A 15,832-nucleotide genomic window follows, 5' to 3' on the forward strand; every position below is an offset into this window, starting at 1 on the left:
ACACACCTGAATAAGCGAGGTCGCGGTACCGAGAACAATCTCGGGTTCTCCTTCTGTCTTTCCCTGCGGAACTCTGACACCCTGTAACGCCCGGGTAAAGCTCCAGCCTCCAGGAGAGTCTGCGGGGATAGTCCGAGAGGTTCAGTCAGTGCTCTCCGTGCCAGAGCCTCGAGCCCACCGCTGCTGTGCGCCACACTGAGGTCCCTCCCCTCTCTCTCTCATGCTCTCTCTCTCTCTCTCTCTCTCTCTCTCTCTCTCTCAACGACCGTCAGAGCCGAAGGACCGCGTTCACCACCACGGCTCACCAAGCGCCCCCTGGTGGCGGTTCGGCGCTTTGTGTTAATTAATCAACTCAAACAGGGAAAAACCTATATTGTTATTTATTTGATGTGACATTAAGGGTGACATAAAGCCTGCTATAAAACCAATGAAAACGACTAACTCCGATGAAAGAAAAACAATATACTGTCTTTACTTTGTTATTCATTTATATATCTATGTACACATATATTTATATATTATAATATTTTTTATATCTTATACTATTTTATATTACATTAAGGGTGACATAAGCCCTGCTATAAACCAAGGACAATGACATATATCATACGACTAAAACGTCCTATGAACGTTTTGGGAGCAGAACTCAAGCCCTTAGGCAGAAGACGACACTACAGACTTCAATGTTGGTGACCTAACTAGATGTGCTTTATTGCTCAGGAAAGAGGCGCCCCTGAGCAATATCGCGTTCAATTTAACCAAATGAAACAACAACAGCAATGCTTCTCAGTAAGGCTTTATTGTTACAATAGATGAGTATAAAATGACAAAGGCAAAATGGAAGCAGTGTTGTCGAGGCACAAAGCATGAATCAGCCTCTACCCAAGACAAGACTCAGACCATACCACTCACTGTCCACCTGTTCCTAATGGTACGCTCCATTGTTGGGTTGTTACGAGGCAGCATTGGTTTGGAAGATTGTTCAAAGTGCTTTAATTTTAACAACAAATTAAAACAAAATAAAGCTGCTACTAGACTAGCAGTCTCAGATTTTCTTAGTTTAATGAACACTTTGTTCAACTCCTACCTAGTGTCCGTGTTATTAGTGTGGTTAAACAAATACTTTGTTCAGAAGATATGCCCCCCTAACCTTAACGTAGTAGAATAAATAGAATATGTCTTTACGGAATCAAACGATCAATACTGATCAACAATCATTTATTCTTTCCAACCCGCCCCAAGATGTGTGCGTTAACAGAGGACGTCTGAACTGCCTGAGGAAGATAAGCAGACTCTTGTACGAACACAAAGTTAGTACGAGGTGAGGTCGTCTTGCAGGACAACAGCAGAACCGACCATTTTCATGCACACACACACACACACACACACACACACACACACACACACACACACACAGTGGTCTGGATGGTAGGGTTTGGGTCAGGGTTAAGGTCAGAGGTCAGGCACTATAGCCCCCTGCTGTGAGTGTTGCACCACTCTGCTGAGGTGGGGTAACAGTGCAGCTCAGCCAATCAGCTGTATTGATCTGACTTCACGTTTGGTAAGGAACAGATCCAATCACTTAGTGGTATTCTGTTGAACATAATAGGCAATACTGTGTACACACACACACACACACACACACACACACACACACACACACACACACACACACACACACACACACACACACACACACACACACACACACAGTTCAATAAGTTTGCATGATCATATTTCAAGGCAGTCATGTGATCTTTGGATGGGCTGAGAGTTAGAAACCATAAATCGGCACAAAATAAGCCCCTCCCCCCTCCCGAAGTCTTGAATCAATATACACCATGTATACACTGAGGGGGCGGGTCCGAGGTGAGAGTCCAGCGTTGCATTGTGGATGACGTAGTTCATAGCTATCTGGCTGACCTTTGCTTCTGGCTCCGACCGGCAGCCTCTCCTCAGCAGCTGAAAACACCAGGAGAAGAGGAGAGGAGGCAAGATGAGAGGAAACAAGGAGAGGAAACAAGAGGAGAGGAGACACAAGAGGTGAGGAGACAGAGGAGAGGAGACAGAGGAGGAGAGGAGACAAGAGGAGAGGAGACAGAAGAGGAGAGGAGACCGAAGAGGAGACAAGAGGAGAGGAGACAGAAGAGGAGAGGAAACAAGAGGAGGGGGAAAAGGAGGAGAGGAAGGAAGAGGAGAGGATAAAGAAGAGGAGACAGAAGAGGAGAGGAAACAAGAGGAGAGGAAACAGGAAGAGAGGAAAAAAGAGGAGAGGAGACAGAAGAGGAGAGTAGAAGAGAAGAGGAGAGTAGAAGAGAAGAGGAGAGGAGAAGAGAAGAGGAGAGGAAGTGGAAGAGGAGAGGTGGAGAGGAGACACAAGAGCAGGACTCAAAAGACTGGAAGGAAATCAGTGGAACACCTTGCAGCTCAATAGCACCTGATTACACTGCAGGGGGGGGGGGGGGTCTGTGTGCTTCCTAAGGGGCCCCTAGTGACAATGGGGGTGCATTGGGGTCCCGTGTGCCACCTGAAGGGCCCCTAGTGACAGTGGGGGTGCAGGGGGGTCCCGTGTGCCACCTGAAGGGCCCCTAGTGACAGTGGGGGTGCAGGGGGGTCCCGTGTGCCACCTGAAGGGCCCCTAGTGACAGTGGGGGTGCAGGGGGGTCCCGTGTGCCACCTGAAGGGCCCCTAGTGACAGGAGAGGCCTGTGTGCTTCAAGAGCCCCGAGAGACAGTAGTGGGGGGGTGTGTGTGGGGGGGGGTTACCCACTCGTAGGAGTAGCTGCTCTTGTCCTGCGGGGCGGGGGTCCCTCCGGCCCCTCCGCCCCGGAGCCCGGCGGGCTGGGGGGTCTGCACGCTGTTGGGGCGCACCACGCCGGGGTTGGCGGGGGGGGCCCCGGGCTGCTGGCCCGGCCGGATGGGCTTAGCTGGGGGGGGAGGGGGGGGGGGGGGGGGACAAGACATGGGGGAGGACCGGCGAGAGAGAAGAAGTCACACTTATTAGAGAAACATTCAACGAGTGTGTGTGTGTGTGTGTGTGTGTGTGTGTGTGTGTGTGTGTGTGTGTGTGTGTGTGTGTGTGTGTGTGTGTGTGTGTGTATAACTGTATTTGTATGTATATATACATATATACCTGTGTATATGCATACATGTGAGTGTAGATATGCGTGTGTGTATGTGTGTGTGTGTCTATGTGCGTGCCCCCCGCCGGCCCACCTATCTGCGCGGCGGTGCGCCAGCGGCTCATGTTCTTGGAGCGCACCGCCTCCTTGATGCGGTCCACCTCCTGCTGGTAGCGCTTGCGGTCGCGGCCGGCCACCTCGCGCGCCTCCTTCAGGGCCAGCTCCAGAGCCTTGACGCGCTCCACCGTCGCACGCAGACGCTTCTCCATCTTGGGGATCTCACTGCGCAGGTCAGCGTTGTCCCGCACCAGCTGGGGGGAGGAAAGGTGTGGGGGGAGGAGGGGGGAGGAGAAGAGGGAGGGGGAGGGGGGAGGAGAAGAGGGAGGGGGAGGAGAGGGAGAGGGGAGGAGAAGGAGAAGGAGGAGAGGGAGGGGGAGAGGGAGAGGGAGGGGGAGGAGGAGGAGAAGGAGGATGGGGGAGGAGAAGAGGGAGGGGGAGGAAGAGGAGAAGGAGGAGGAGAGGTTGACTCATCAAATATTCTCCATGTGGATCTCCTGATGACCTAGCCTGGCTCCGCCTGCCTAAGTACTTCCGCTCAATTTTCATTTCCCTTCAGCACTACGTCTGGGTTTGCGGTATATTCCTGGAATTTTCTCCATAAAAATGTTGTGCGTCCATTCAGCGAACAGAGGGAGTGGCTGGGGACAATGGCCCTCATTTATCAAACGAACGTAGAAATGAGCGCAAATCTGAACGCATGATTCATCTTACGATAGGACCCACGTGAGATTTACGAAACCTTCGTATCACACCAATCCCAGCGTACGAAGGATCTTGGTGTTGATAAATACGGCGGCTGAGATCGATCGTAATTAACGTAACACGCCCATATAAAAGCGCGTCTTCAGAAGTCTCGCCCCTAACTTTTACGACATGGAGAAACGTCCAACGGTAAAATAGAGGAATTTTTCCGTGACCCAAATGGAGACGCTCGGGTCACTGGTGGATGCGAACCGTCTGGTTTTATTTTGTAGCCTATAGCTGGCATTAAAGGCCAGCAAAAGAATGCTATATGGAAGGAAATAACTGTTGCAGTGAATAGTGTTTCCAATGTTCGTCGGGCTACGGAAGAGGTTTGTTAATTAAATGAATTAAATAATTAATTAAATGTACAACTTCTGTTATCCAGATTTAAACATTTCACATATATGCTATTGTTTGCATTCCGTTAAAGTTATTTAATTCCGAATAAGGTGTAGAAAAAATGGTCCGACCTGAAGCTCAGCACCAAAAAACGTGTTGCGGCTGGGAAGCCGGCCAAGAAAGAAACGGGAGGAGGCCGGTGCAGTGCGACTGCAGCGTAACTCACCGAGATGACTCTGACCATGTAGTGCGCCCTGATGTAGACGATGCCCAACGTTGCTATTTTGGAAAATAAAAGAATCGTGCGTGCCCCCAGGCCATCGGGCTACCATGTTCAGGATTGACATTCTGGCATCGCAAATAATCGGATCATTAACTGAATGGTAGCTTTTGCGGTTGATGTACGCGTAATCATTAATAGATGGTTCATACGCACATGGGTACAATCTTAATGGGTACAACCTTACCGCACCAATCACATTTGGAAACCTAACAATAGCATAAAAATCCCGTTTGATTCCAGTTTGCTGATCGTTATTAGGCCTATATGGGAATTTAATATAACGTTCGGAGAGGGACATTATAGCTGCCAAAACTGCTGGCATGGTTCGGCTAATACTTGGCTGGGAAATAGCAGACCTGTCCCCGATCTCCCGCTGCAAGATCCCGGTGGCCAAAAATCCCAAGGTAGAGCAAACCTGCACAGGTATTGCGTTTGATCGCCTAGTTTCTCGCCTTAACTGTGGCTCCAAAGCATTGCATAACTCCATCAGGAGATGCCTTGGAAGACGAAAACGACTCAAGAGCCATTCATCGCTCTCCATAAAAAAATCGGCGCGGTCTCGAAAAACTCTCTCGTCTGTGCGTTGAGGTCCTTAACAGAGCCAGATCTGCCATCGCTGAGACACGACCACCTATTTGGCAAAGCTCCTGTTAATATAGACAGGTGAATAAACATTTCACCTGTCACATTCTAATTATTTTCATAGCAATACTGTTTTTAATTAGGCCTGACTTGATTGTAATTGTTTGAACGGCTGGGCTAATTCCAATTTATTTAGTAATTAATACAGATGTTGAACATGGGCTACTTGTGCTGCACTATTCATAATTGAAATACCCGTATGTTGCGCCAAAAAAACTTGCGTACACGAGCTCAGACCTGACGTGAGATTTCATCGCAGCCTGCGCTCACGTTCAAATTGATAAATGCCAAGCTCAACGTTGAAATGAGCGTACGTCCATTTTACGCACGTTTTCTGTCGTACGCTCGTTTGATAAATGAGGGCCAATGACGTTAAAGTCAGCTCTCGTTGACGGACATCTTCACGCAGCACGGTGTTTGGTTCGTTTACAGCCTGCGCGCAACGTGATTCCCGGCCAAACGTCAGCGATTGGTTATGGCAGATCCAGAGTGGCACTGGGCAGATCCAATAGTGTTAAGCTTCAACAGACAGACCCGCCTTCAAGTGAGTTAACGTTAGTCAATGGAGTGGGTCCAGACTCTATGTGCAAATGAAATGAAGTACGAGAGCCTGGTAGGACCAGGCTACTGATGACCCGCTATGAAGACTGACTACCCTCCTGCTAGCTGGGCAGGGTGGCTGGAGTCTGAAGCCCTGGACCTGCTCTGAGGACCTGGACCTGATCTGTGGACCAGTACCCCTTCTATAGACCAGTACCTGCTCTATGAACCAGTACCCCTTCTATAGACCAGTACCCCTTCTATAGACCAGTACCCCTTCTATAGACCAGTACCTGCTTGTGGACCCTGGTGAGCTGCTCCAGGTTGCTCTCCAGGAAGGCGATCTTCTGTTTCTGCATGGCGCTGCCTCCCGTATCATCAGAGTCAGTGTCCGCGTTCTGCACACACACACACACACACACACACACACACACACACACACACACACACACACACACACACACACACACACACACACACACACACACACACACACACACACACACACACACACACCTTAAATAATATCAAATTAATTAAATCCCCCTCTTTCATCTGACAGATGTACTTGTATTAGAAGTGGCTTTGGATAGAAGCGTCGGCTAAATGCCCTCAAGGTAAAAGTGGACGTCTCCCCAGGGGAGTGTCTCCCTCACCCTCTTCACCCTGGTGTTCAGGTCCTGGACAAACAGCCGTCTGAGGTTGTGGAGCGTCTGAAGCTCTCTGGCCTGGTGGAGAGAGATGGACGTTGACATGAGGTACACAGACACACACATCTATCTACACACAAACACACACACACACACACACACACACACACACACACACATCTATATATACACAAACAGGCACATCTATATACACTAGGGCTGTCACTTTTTCCAAAAATGAAATTCGAACGAATTTCGAATGTCCATAATTAATTCGAATAATTAATTATGGACCCATAGAACACGACAACAGTCTTGATTTTTTATGTTGCTCTCGTAGGCTATAGGCCTACCTCACGTATACCCAGAGCCGACGGACTGCGGGGACAAGGGGGACAGTTGTGGGGGGGCCCAAGGCAGAGGGGGGGCCCATGAAAAATATATATATACTTATCGGCCACGTCTTCCCCCCCCCCCCCCCCCCCCGTCAACAATCGCTCCATACCCCCCCCCTCCCCCCCGTCAACAATAGCTATAGGGGCCCAGGATTTGGTGCAACGGCCCTGCGTATACCTACTGAATTCATAACAGCACAGGATAAAAACACATCTTTGATAACACATTTGTAAACACAACAAGAGGAAGCTCCGACACACAAGTGCGGCTGTCTTTTACGCATTAACAATAACTGCTCGGAGCGCGATATGCGGAGCGCATGTCGTCCATGGCACACACAACCTATATAACGAACAATCTGTGAGGCCGACCTCCAACACGGCAGCACTATGACCCATGCTGCTCTTTTTATTCCTTACGGAAAGAAAATTACAAGTAGTCTCGCAGCTCTCAGTTACCGTTGCAGCTGCTTGTGTCAGCCGTGCTGAGTCCCCAAACAGGCTGCCCATCGCGCCCAGCGCAGCAGCGGACTTTTCTCCCTGTCGTGTGCGATCAGTGTCGGTCTCCGTTTCAGTGAGCTCGGGTGAGAGGCTTTCATTCACAGAGATGAGATGATTCTGTGCAGGGGAAAGGTGGACTAACCGGGAGAAGCGGGGATCCAGGAGGGCCGCTTTATTGAGGAGAAGCCACTCGCCGCTCTCTTCTTTATAGCGCATTTTTACAGTTCGAATGGAGAATTACACTTCGAATTCGAACTTTTCACCCCACCTTCGAACGAATATTCGAACTTCGAATAAAAAGTGACAGCCCTAATATACACACAAACACTCACACACACACACACACACACACACACACACACACACACACACACACACACACACACACACACACACACACACACACACACACACACACACACACACACACATAAATAGAAATACAGATGGGCAAACTATGTATATTTTTCATGTAAATCATAATTGTGTCTTGCTACATGATGCAAACCCGATCCAAAGCAGAACCGTGTGTCACCCTAAGGGTGAGACCAGTGAGCGGCCATCTTGGACCGCAGCCAACAGCTCACCACCGTCTCCTCCAGCCCCTTCAGGTCCTGCCTGGCCTGCTCCCGGCGGTCCTGAATGCCCCTGGGAACGGACAACACGGCCGTCAGAGCAACCGGCAAACACCGCCATCTGCTGGACGGCGGCGGTACTACACCCACATGTTGAACGCGTCATCAGACAGGCGAGGCGCTGTTCGACTCGGCTCACTTGTTCCCTCCTTCCTTGTTACCTATTCAAGGTGAACACTATACAGCAAGTATAAGGGGAATCTGTAGACTTGTTATAAACCGGATATCTAAGGGCCTGTAGTGGTACGGTACCTAGGCCAGCAGAAACAAGGTTTCATAATTGAGCCGTCTAAAATGTCAACGCATGCTTCTAATTTGCATAATGAGATGCATAATCAGATGGAACATTAAAGGCACTTAATAGTGCACTATAAACTGAGCCTGAGTGGACCGATTTAAACGCAGACAGGTTCAAATAGTTTGAAATAATGGACAGTAACAGCATTCACCATTCTAGCTGTAGTGTAAAAATAAATAAAGTTTTATGTATCCATTAAGTATACTTAAATTCAAATTCAGACAAATTAACCAAGGACTGTTGCAGACTGGAGAGGGTTGCAGCGCCAATATGGGAGGAAGAAAGCTAAGAAGCTAGGTAGCTACGCTACGTTAGCTCCTGCAGCACCACTATGACCCAGCTTCTAGGGGAGGAAGCTACGCTACGTTAGGAGAAGCTACGCTACTTTAGCTCCTGCAGCACCACTAGGCCTGTCCCAGGTTCTAGGGGAGGAAGCTACGCTACGTTAGGAGAAGCTACGCTACTTTAGCTCCTGCAGCACCACTAGGCCTGTCCCAGGTTCTAGGGGAGGAAGCTACGCTACGTTAGGAGAAGCTACGCTACTTTAGCTCCTGCAGCACCACTAGGCCTGTCCCAGGTTCTAGGGGAGGAAGCTACGCTACGTTACGTTGGGAGAAGCTACGCTACTTTAGCTCCTGCAGCACCACTAGGCCTGTCCCAGGTTCTAGGGGAGGAAGCTACGCTACGTTAGGAGAAGCTACGCTACTTTAGCTCCTGCAGCACCACTAGGCCTGTCCCAGGTTCTAGGGGAGGAAGCTACGCTACGTTAGGAGAAGCTACGCTACTTTAGCTCCTGCAGCACCACTAGGCCTGTCCCAGGTTCTAGGGGAGGAAGCTACGCTACGTTAGGAGAAGCTACGCTACTTTAGCTCCTGCAGCACCACTAGGCCTGTCCCAGGTTCTAGGGGAGGAAGCTACGTTACGTTAGGAGAAGCTACGTTACGTTAGCTCCTGCAGCACCACTAGGCCTGTCCCAGGTTCTAGGGGAGGAAGCTACGCTACGTAAGGAGAAGCTACGTTACGTTAGCTCCTGCAGCACCACTAGGCCTGTCCCAGGTTCTAGGGGAGGAAGCTACGCTACGTTAGGAGAAGCTACGTTACGTTAGCTCCTGCAGCTTGCGGTTCCTCTCCTGGTCCGCAGTCTTGAGCTTCTCGTGCTCCGCCCTCAAGCGCTCCTGCTCCAGAGAGATCTTCTGGTTCAGACTGCACACACACACACACACACACACACACACACACACACACACACACACACACACACACACACACACACACACACACACACACACACACACACACACACACACACACACACACACACACACACACACACACACACAGTGTAACGTTGCTGCAGTGTGTTGTAGTGTTACATTGCTGCAGTGTGTTGCAGTTTAACGTATGTGCAGTGTGTAATAGTGTTACGTTGGCGCAGGGTGTTATAACGTGTTGCAGTGTGATGTTGCAGTGTGTTGTCCTACTCTTGCAGCTCAGTGATCTGCTTCTCCTTGCTGTCCAGCTCGTCTCGCAGGCTGCTGATCTGCTTCTGGTGGGCCTCCCTGTGGGACATGATCTGCTTCTGCACCGCGTCCTACACACACACACACACACACACACACACACACACACACACACACACACACACACACACACACACACACACACACACACACACACACACACACACACACACACACACACACACACACACACACACACACACACCTCAATAGTTGTTGTTTCGTTTTTTTTATCATTAAAGTTCAGTCAAAAAAGAGAGCTCTGGACTTCAATGTGAACCTGGACGGTACAAAGTGAAACCAGTGTAGCACAAACTAGATGTGCTGCTAGCACCCATTGGTGCTGCTAGCACCCACACGCTAGTCCCCACGCCCCCAGCACAGTCCCCTCACCTGGGGGAGTTCTGGTGGGAGGGTTTCAGGGAACACTGGACTTGTTTGGGGATCTCAAATCGGATCCGGTGGTCAACGTTCTACCGTACCTTGACCTCATTGGCCGACTGCATCTTCTCCTTCTCCGTGGCATGGACTTTCTCTGGTAGGGGAGGAGATGAACTGTTTCAGTACATCAAAAACCACACTGTGCCTTCGCTGTGACCACATCGACGTAACGACCTGCAGTATAGCGGCGTGCTCGGTTGGACCGATTCTGCGGCGCGATTTGAAACGTCTCCCTCGAGCGACACAAAGGAACCGGATGAACGCCCGTGCAACGTTATTATTGGAAGAACAACACACTACTAAACGAAGAGAGTTGTAGTGACTATGAGTAACGGCCACAGGAGCAGCAAACAGAACGGCTTTTTATGTTCACGCTTACTTCAGTAAGTTGTGTCTTACTTTCTATAATAGCGATGCGCTGCTTGAATGTGTTTTTTTTCTGCAAACACTGTAATTAAAACTGAGTGAGTGAGTGAGTGAGTGAGTGAGTGAGTGAGCGAGCGAGCGAGTCTCCGCTCCCGCTCACCCTGAGCGCTGATCTTCACCAGCTCCTCGTTGAGCGCGTCCACGCTCTCCTCCAGCTGCCTCTTCTTCTGCTCCAGGATCTGCACGCTCTCCGTCAGAGAGCGGATCTTCGCCTCGTACTGCGAGACCGGAGAACACGACGCCATGTTAGGATCTACACTACAGCATGTTATTATCACACGACGGCATGTTATAATCACACTACAACATGTTATAATCACACTACTGCATGTTATAATCACACTACGGCATGTTATAATCACACCACAACATGTTATAATCACACTATAACATGTTATAATCACACTATGTCATGTTAGAATAAGACTGAACCAGGCTAGCAGAATACCTAGCCCTGTATGTTGTGATCAAACACATCCTCATGTATCTTTCTTTATGTGACACGGACCAACATCTGGCTCAACACAGGGATGTGATAACCACGGCAACCAGGGTCATAGCAACTCCGGTTTGATTCCAACCTGCCACTCGTCAGTTCCCCTCTTCCTCAATTCGCCCTCCTGTCTATAACGGCATTAAAAGCCCAATTGAAAATGTAAAACTTTAATGTCTATTAGTCGCACAGAACTGGCAGCTTAACACATCTACAATGATTAGGGAGTCCCACGATGTCTAAAGCAAGTCCACATTAAGTTATTCTGTTTCTTTACATTTAAAGCCCATTTAAAGACGTTTGTTTACATTAAACCGGCTAATGTCCATGGGCCGGACAGTGGGAGGTCAGAGGTCAGGGGTCAGAGGTCAGGGGTCACCTGGGAGGTGAGCAGCTGGCAGGCGGCCAGCTCCCTCTCGGTCTCGGCCAGCCGCTGGTCGCTCTCGGCCTGGGCGCCCTCCAGCTGACGGCTGCGGCGCACCGTGCTCTTCACCTCCGACTTCATCTTGCTGATGTAGAGACGGGCCACCGTGAACTCCTCGTCGATCACGCCGGTGCTCTCCTGTTGCTGACCGTCCACACGCAGAGGAACATCATACATGACCATAACATAATCCAGAGGTATCACACATAACCACAACATAATCCAGAGGTATCACACATAACCATAACATAATCCAGATATCACACGTAACCACAACATAATCCAGAGATATCACACATAACCACAACATAATCCAGAGGTATCACACAGAACCATAACATAATCCAGAGATATCGTACGTAACCATAACATAATCCAGAGATATCGCACATAACCATAACATAATCCAATAATCCAGAGATATCAAACATAACCATAACATAATCCAGAGTTATCATACATGACCATAACATAATCCAGAGATATCATACATAACGTTTGGTTAAGGGCTCTCTTGTTCCTGACATTGAACCATGGAGAGATATCGTACATAACCATAACATAATCCAGAGTTATCATGCGTTACTTGTTGACATTTGCTGACACTGACACATTGAGAGATATCGTAGATAATGTATCACACATAACGTTTGTTTAAGGCCTCTCTTCCTGCTGACCATCAACACGTCCAGAAATATCACACATAAGGTTTGTTAAGGTGTCTCACACATGGAGAAACACCTCGGTCATACTTAACGTTTATTTAGCTGTCTCACACATGGAGAAACACATCCGCATACTCAACGTTTGTTTAAGTGTCTCCCACACATGGAGAAACACATCTACATAATTGCCGTTTGTTTAGGTGTCTCACACTTGGAGAAGCACGCTAGTAACACCGAACCCCCCCACCTTGATCTCTTTGGTGCCCATGGCGCTGCCGATCTCGGCCAGGTCTTTGAGGAGCGACGACATCATCTCCGTCACCCTCTTCTTCTGGTGGTTGGTCATCTCCTTCAGCTTCTGCAGCTCCGTGTCGATGGAGGCAAGGGAGCTCTGGAGGAGGGGAACGGGGACACACCCGATGGGACGAGTTCAGGTAACCAACATTATATACAACTGTGGACCGTATTCAAACGCTATCCTCACTATGTTACACGTTACACTGACATTATGTGTTTAAATCTAAAGAATACATGCTACATAGAATAAATCCATTATATACTGCATATATAATTATAGTTTGCACTTTACAATAAGTTAGGACAGACGGACAGACAATTATTGTACATTATTATAAAGCTTTAGCGAAATAATACTCAGAAGGGAACAACCGTCAAAGACTTAAATGACGTAAATAACTAATAACTTTTCATCCCGACGTCGATCGCAGAATGTGTTCAGACGGTTATCCTACACCACGTCTCCTCCCCTCCTCCCCTCCTCCTCCACCCACCGACTTCTGGTTGAGCTCCTCGCTGAGGGCCTCAAACTCCTGTGCCTTGTCCTCCACCTCCTGGCTCTTCTGGTCGTAGTTGACGGCCAGCTCCTCCAGCGCCTGCAGCACCTCCTTCACCTCCTCCTTGGACGCCTCGTTCTCCGAGAGCAGCCGGTTCAGCTCCGTCTGGAGCTTGTCGTGGTCGCGGTGCGAGGACGCCAGCAGCTGAGGAGACACCGGGACCAGGGGGGGGGGGACTTAGGGACTACTGGGGAGGGCTTATGGGGGCACCAGGCGTACCATGAAGAGTCCATGAAGACCAGGACGTCTGTACCAGGAGAAGCCTATCAGCTGAGGAGGACCCAGGACCAGGGAAGGACGAAGGAACTACTGAGGAGGGCTAATGGAGGAACCAGGCGTACCATGAAGAGTCTGTCTGATGAAGGGTCTGTCTGATGAAGGGTCTGTCTGATGAAGGGTCTGTCTGATGAAGGGTCTGTCTGATGAAGGGTCTGTCTGATGAAGGGTCTGTCTGATGAAGGGTCTGTCGGATGAAGGGTCTGTCGGATGAAGGGTCTGTCGGATGAAGGGTCTGTCTGATGAAGAGTGTATCTGATGAAGAGTCTGTCCGTTCTCTGTCTGATGAAGGGTCTGTCTAATGAAGGGTGTATCTGATGAAGTATCTGATCACTCATGAAGAGTGCCTTAATGAAGAGTCTAACTGATGAAGAGTGTCTGATGAAGAGTGTCTGATGAAGACTAACTGATGAAGAGTCTGACTGTTGAGGAGTCTAACTGATGTGGAGTCTATCTAATATCTATCAGATGAAGGGTTTATCTGATGAAGGGTCTGTCTGATGAAGTGTATGTCTGATGAAGAATCTAACTGATGAAGAGTCTGTCTGATGAAGCGTCTGTCAGAGCCAGCGTGCCCACCTCCCAGGTCTAAAGGTGGGTGGTTACAGTCTAACCCATGAACACATCATCAAGAGCCGGGTAGGGGAAGACAATCCACATGATATGAAATCGGTTCTCCCGGCCACCCCTCTCGCTGTGCGGAGAAGCTCCAAATGTAACCACAGGAAATGCAGTGTGTGTGTGTGTGTGTGTGTGTGTGTGTGTGTGTGTGTGTGTGTGTGTGTGTGTGTGTGTGTGTGTACCTCCTCTTGGTCCTGCATCTGTTGGTTCAGCTTCTCCAACAGCTGGCTCTGCTGGTCGATCTCATCGTCCTGCAGCGAGAGGGAGGGGAGGAGAGAGGGGGGGGGGGGGGGGAGGAGGGAGTGGGAGGGGAGAGGGAGGAGGGGAGGAGGGAGGGGAGGGTAGAGGAGGGCAGGAGGGTGGAGTTTAGGGAGGATAGTAAGGTAGAACAGTAAAATATTCTCTGCAATATTCCTTGAATGTTAACATTTTTAATTGAATAAAAAAATAACACATTGCTCTAACTCCACCAAGAGATCCAGATACAGGACATATGGTTCTGGTTGTGGTTCTGGTTCTCTGGGTAGATAAAGCACCAGATACCGGGCCTGTTACAGGGTTCTCAGGGTAGATAAAGCACCAGATACAGGGCCTGTTACAGGGTTCTCAGGGTAGATAAAGCACCAGATACAGGGCCTGTTACAGGGTTCTCAGGGTAGATCTTTGCCGTCCCGTCTCCCACCTTGTCGTCCATCTCCTTGTACAGCTTGCTGAGCTCCGCCCCCGTCGTGCCCCCCCCCGGCCCCTGGAGCTGCACCCCGGGGGGCCCGCCCAGCGCCGGCGTGGCCGCCATCTTGTCGTGGTTCAGCACGTTCTCCACGGCCTGCACCTCCTCCTTGGCCTTCTCCTTGTCGAACTGCTCCTCCTCGGGGACGCTCTCGCCTGCAGGGGGCGACAGAGGCCCGGCGTGAGACAGGAAGCCGGGCTCTGGGTGAAGCTGTACAGGTCACTCTCAGGTTGGATCGGGTGGAGTTCGGGTGGTGATCAGCGACCGTGTGTGTTTCCTGTCCTCAAGAGGTGGAGCTCGTTCTCCAGCCAGGTGACGGTGTTCTTCAGGGTGGTGTTCTTACCTGTCTTTCAGCGTCCGAGCCATCTCTCCACCAGGTGGCGGTGTTCTCCACCAGGTGGCGGTGTCCTTACCCGTCTTTCAGCAGCTGAGCCCTCTCTCCACCAGGTGGCGGTGTCCTTACCCGTCTTTCAGCAGCTGAGCCCTCTCTCCACCAGGTGGCGGCGTTCTCCACCAGGTGGCGGTGTTCTTACCCGTCCTCCAGCGTTGGAGCTCGCTCTCCAGCGTGTCGACGGTGTTCTTCAGGGTCTTGTTCTTCTCCTTCTCCTTCTCCCACTTCTTCTTCCACTGCTCCGCCGTCAGCTCCACGTTCAGCGTCACGCTGTTCTTGATGGTCTTGGCCCTGCGGACCACAGGCAGCTCACTCACCCCTTCATCACCTCACCCCTTCACCGCCTTGGGTGTACAGTGATGCACCTCACCCCTTCTTCATCACCTCACCCCTTCATACCGGGAGGCACTTTATCCCTTCAACCCCTCACCCCTTCAACCCCTCACCCCCGTCGATTGAGGAACCTCGCCCCTTCATACCGGGAGGCACCTCATCCCTTCACCACACACCGTTATGCACCTCACCCATTCATACCATGAGGGCCCTCACCCCTTCATCAATGTGAGGCACCTCACCCATTCATTACAGACCATGAGACACCCCACCCCTTCACCACCTTGATGCACATCACCCCTTCACCACACACCATGAGGCACCTCACCCCCTCATCACAGTGGGTGTACCTTGATGCACCTCCCCGAGTTTGTGTGTCTGTGTGTACGTATGTGTGCGTGCATGCGTGCGTGCGTGTGTGCGTGCGAGTATGTGATCATGTGTGTGTGTGTG

General features: G+C 50.3%; 1 protein-coding gene across 1 annotated transcript in view; it reads right to left on the reverse strand.

The window, feature by feature from the left end:
* Nucleotides 1–780: 780 nt before the first annotated feature.
* LOC132452746 (kinesin-1 heavy chain-like) overlaps nt 781–15,832 on the reverse strand; it is a 29,887-nt gene continuing 14,835 nt past the window's right edge. Inside the window, exons 15-29 of the mRNA XM_060045522.1 lie at nt 15,189–15,337; nt 14,611–14,810; nt 14,111–14,179; nt 12,969–13,175; nt 12,425–12,568; nt 11,468–11,656; nt 10,696–10,813; nt 10,211–10,263; nt 9,690–9,799; nt 9,310–9,411; nt 7,863–7,923; nt 6,386–6,457; nt 6,023–6,127; nt 3,216–3,432; nt 781–2,926 (exon numbers count right to left, since the gene is read on the reverse strand). Coding sequence (XP_059901505.1) covers nt 2,715–2,926; nt 3,216–3,432; nt 6,023–6,127; nt 6,386–6,457; nt 7,863–7,923; nt 9,310–9,411; nt 9,690–9,799; nt 10,211–10,263; nt 10,696–10,813; nt 11,468–11,656; nt 12,425–12,568; nt 12,969–13,175; nt 14,111–14,179; nt 14,611–14,810; nt 15,189–15,337 — 2,008 coding nt within the window. The 3' untranslated portion in view covers nt 781–2,714. The remainder of the gene's footprint in view (nt 2,927–3,215; nt 3,433–6,022; nt 6,128–6,385; nt 6,458–7,862; nt 7,924–9,309; nt 9,412–9,689; nt 9,800–10,210; nt 10,264–10,695; nt 10,814–11,467; nt 11,657–12,424; nt 12,569–12,968; nt 13,176–14,110; nt 14,180–14,610; nt 14,811–15,188; nt 15,338–15,832) is intronic.

This window comes from Gadus macrocephalus, chromosome 23, assembly GCF_031168955.1.
Source record: "Gadus macrocephalus chromosome 23, ASM3116895v1".
Taxonomy (NCBI): domain Eukaryota; kingdom Metazoa; phylum Chordata; class Actinopteri; order Gadiformes; family Gadidae; genus Gadus; species Gadus macrocephalus.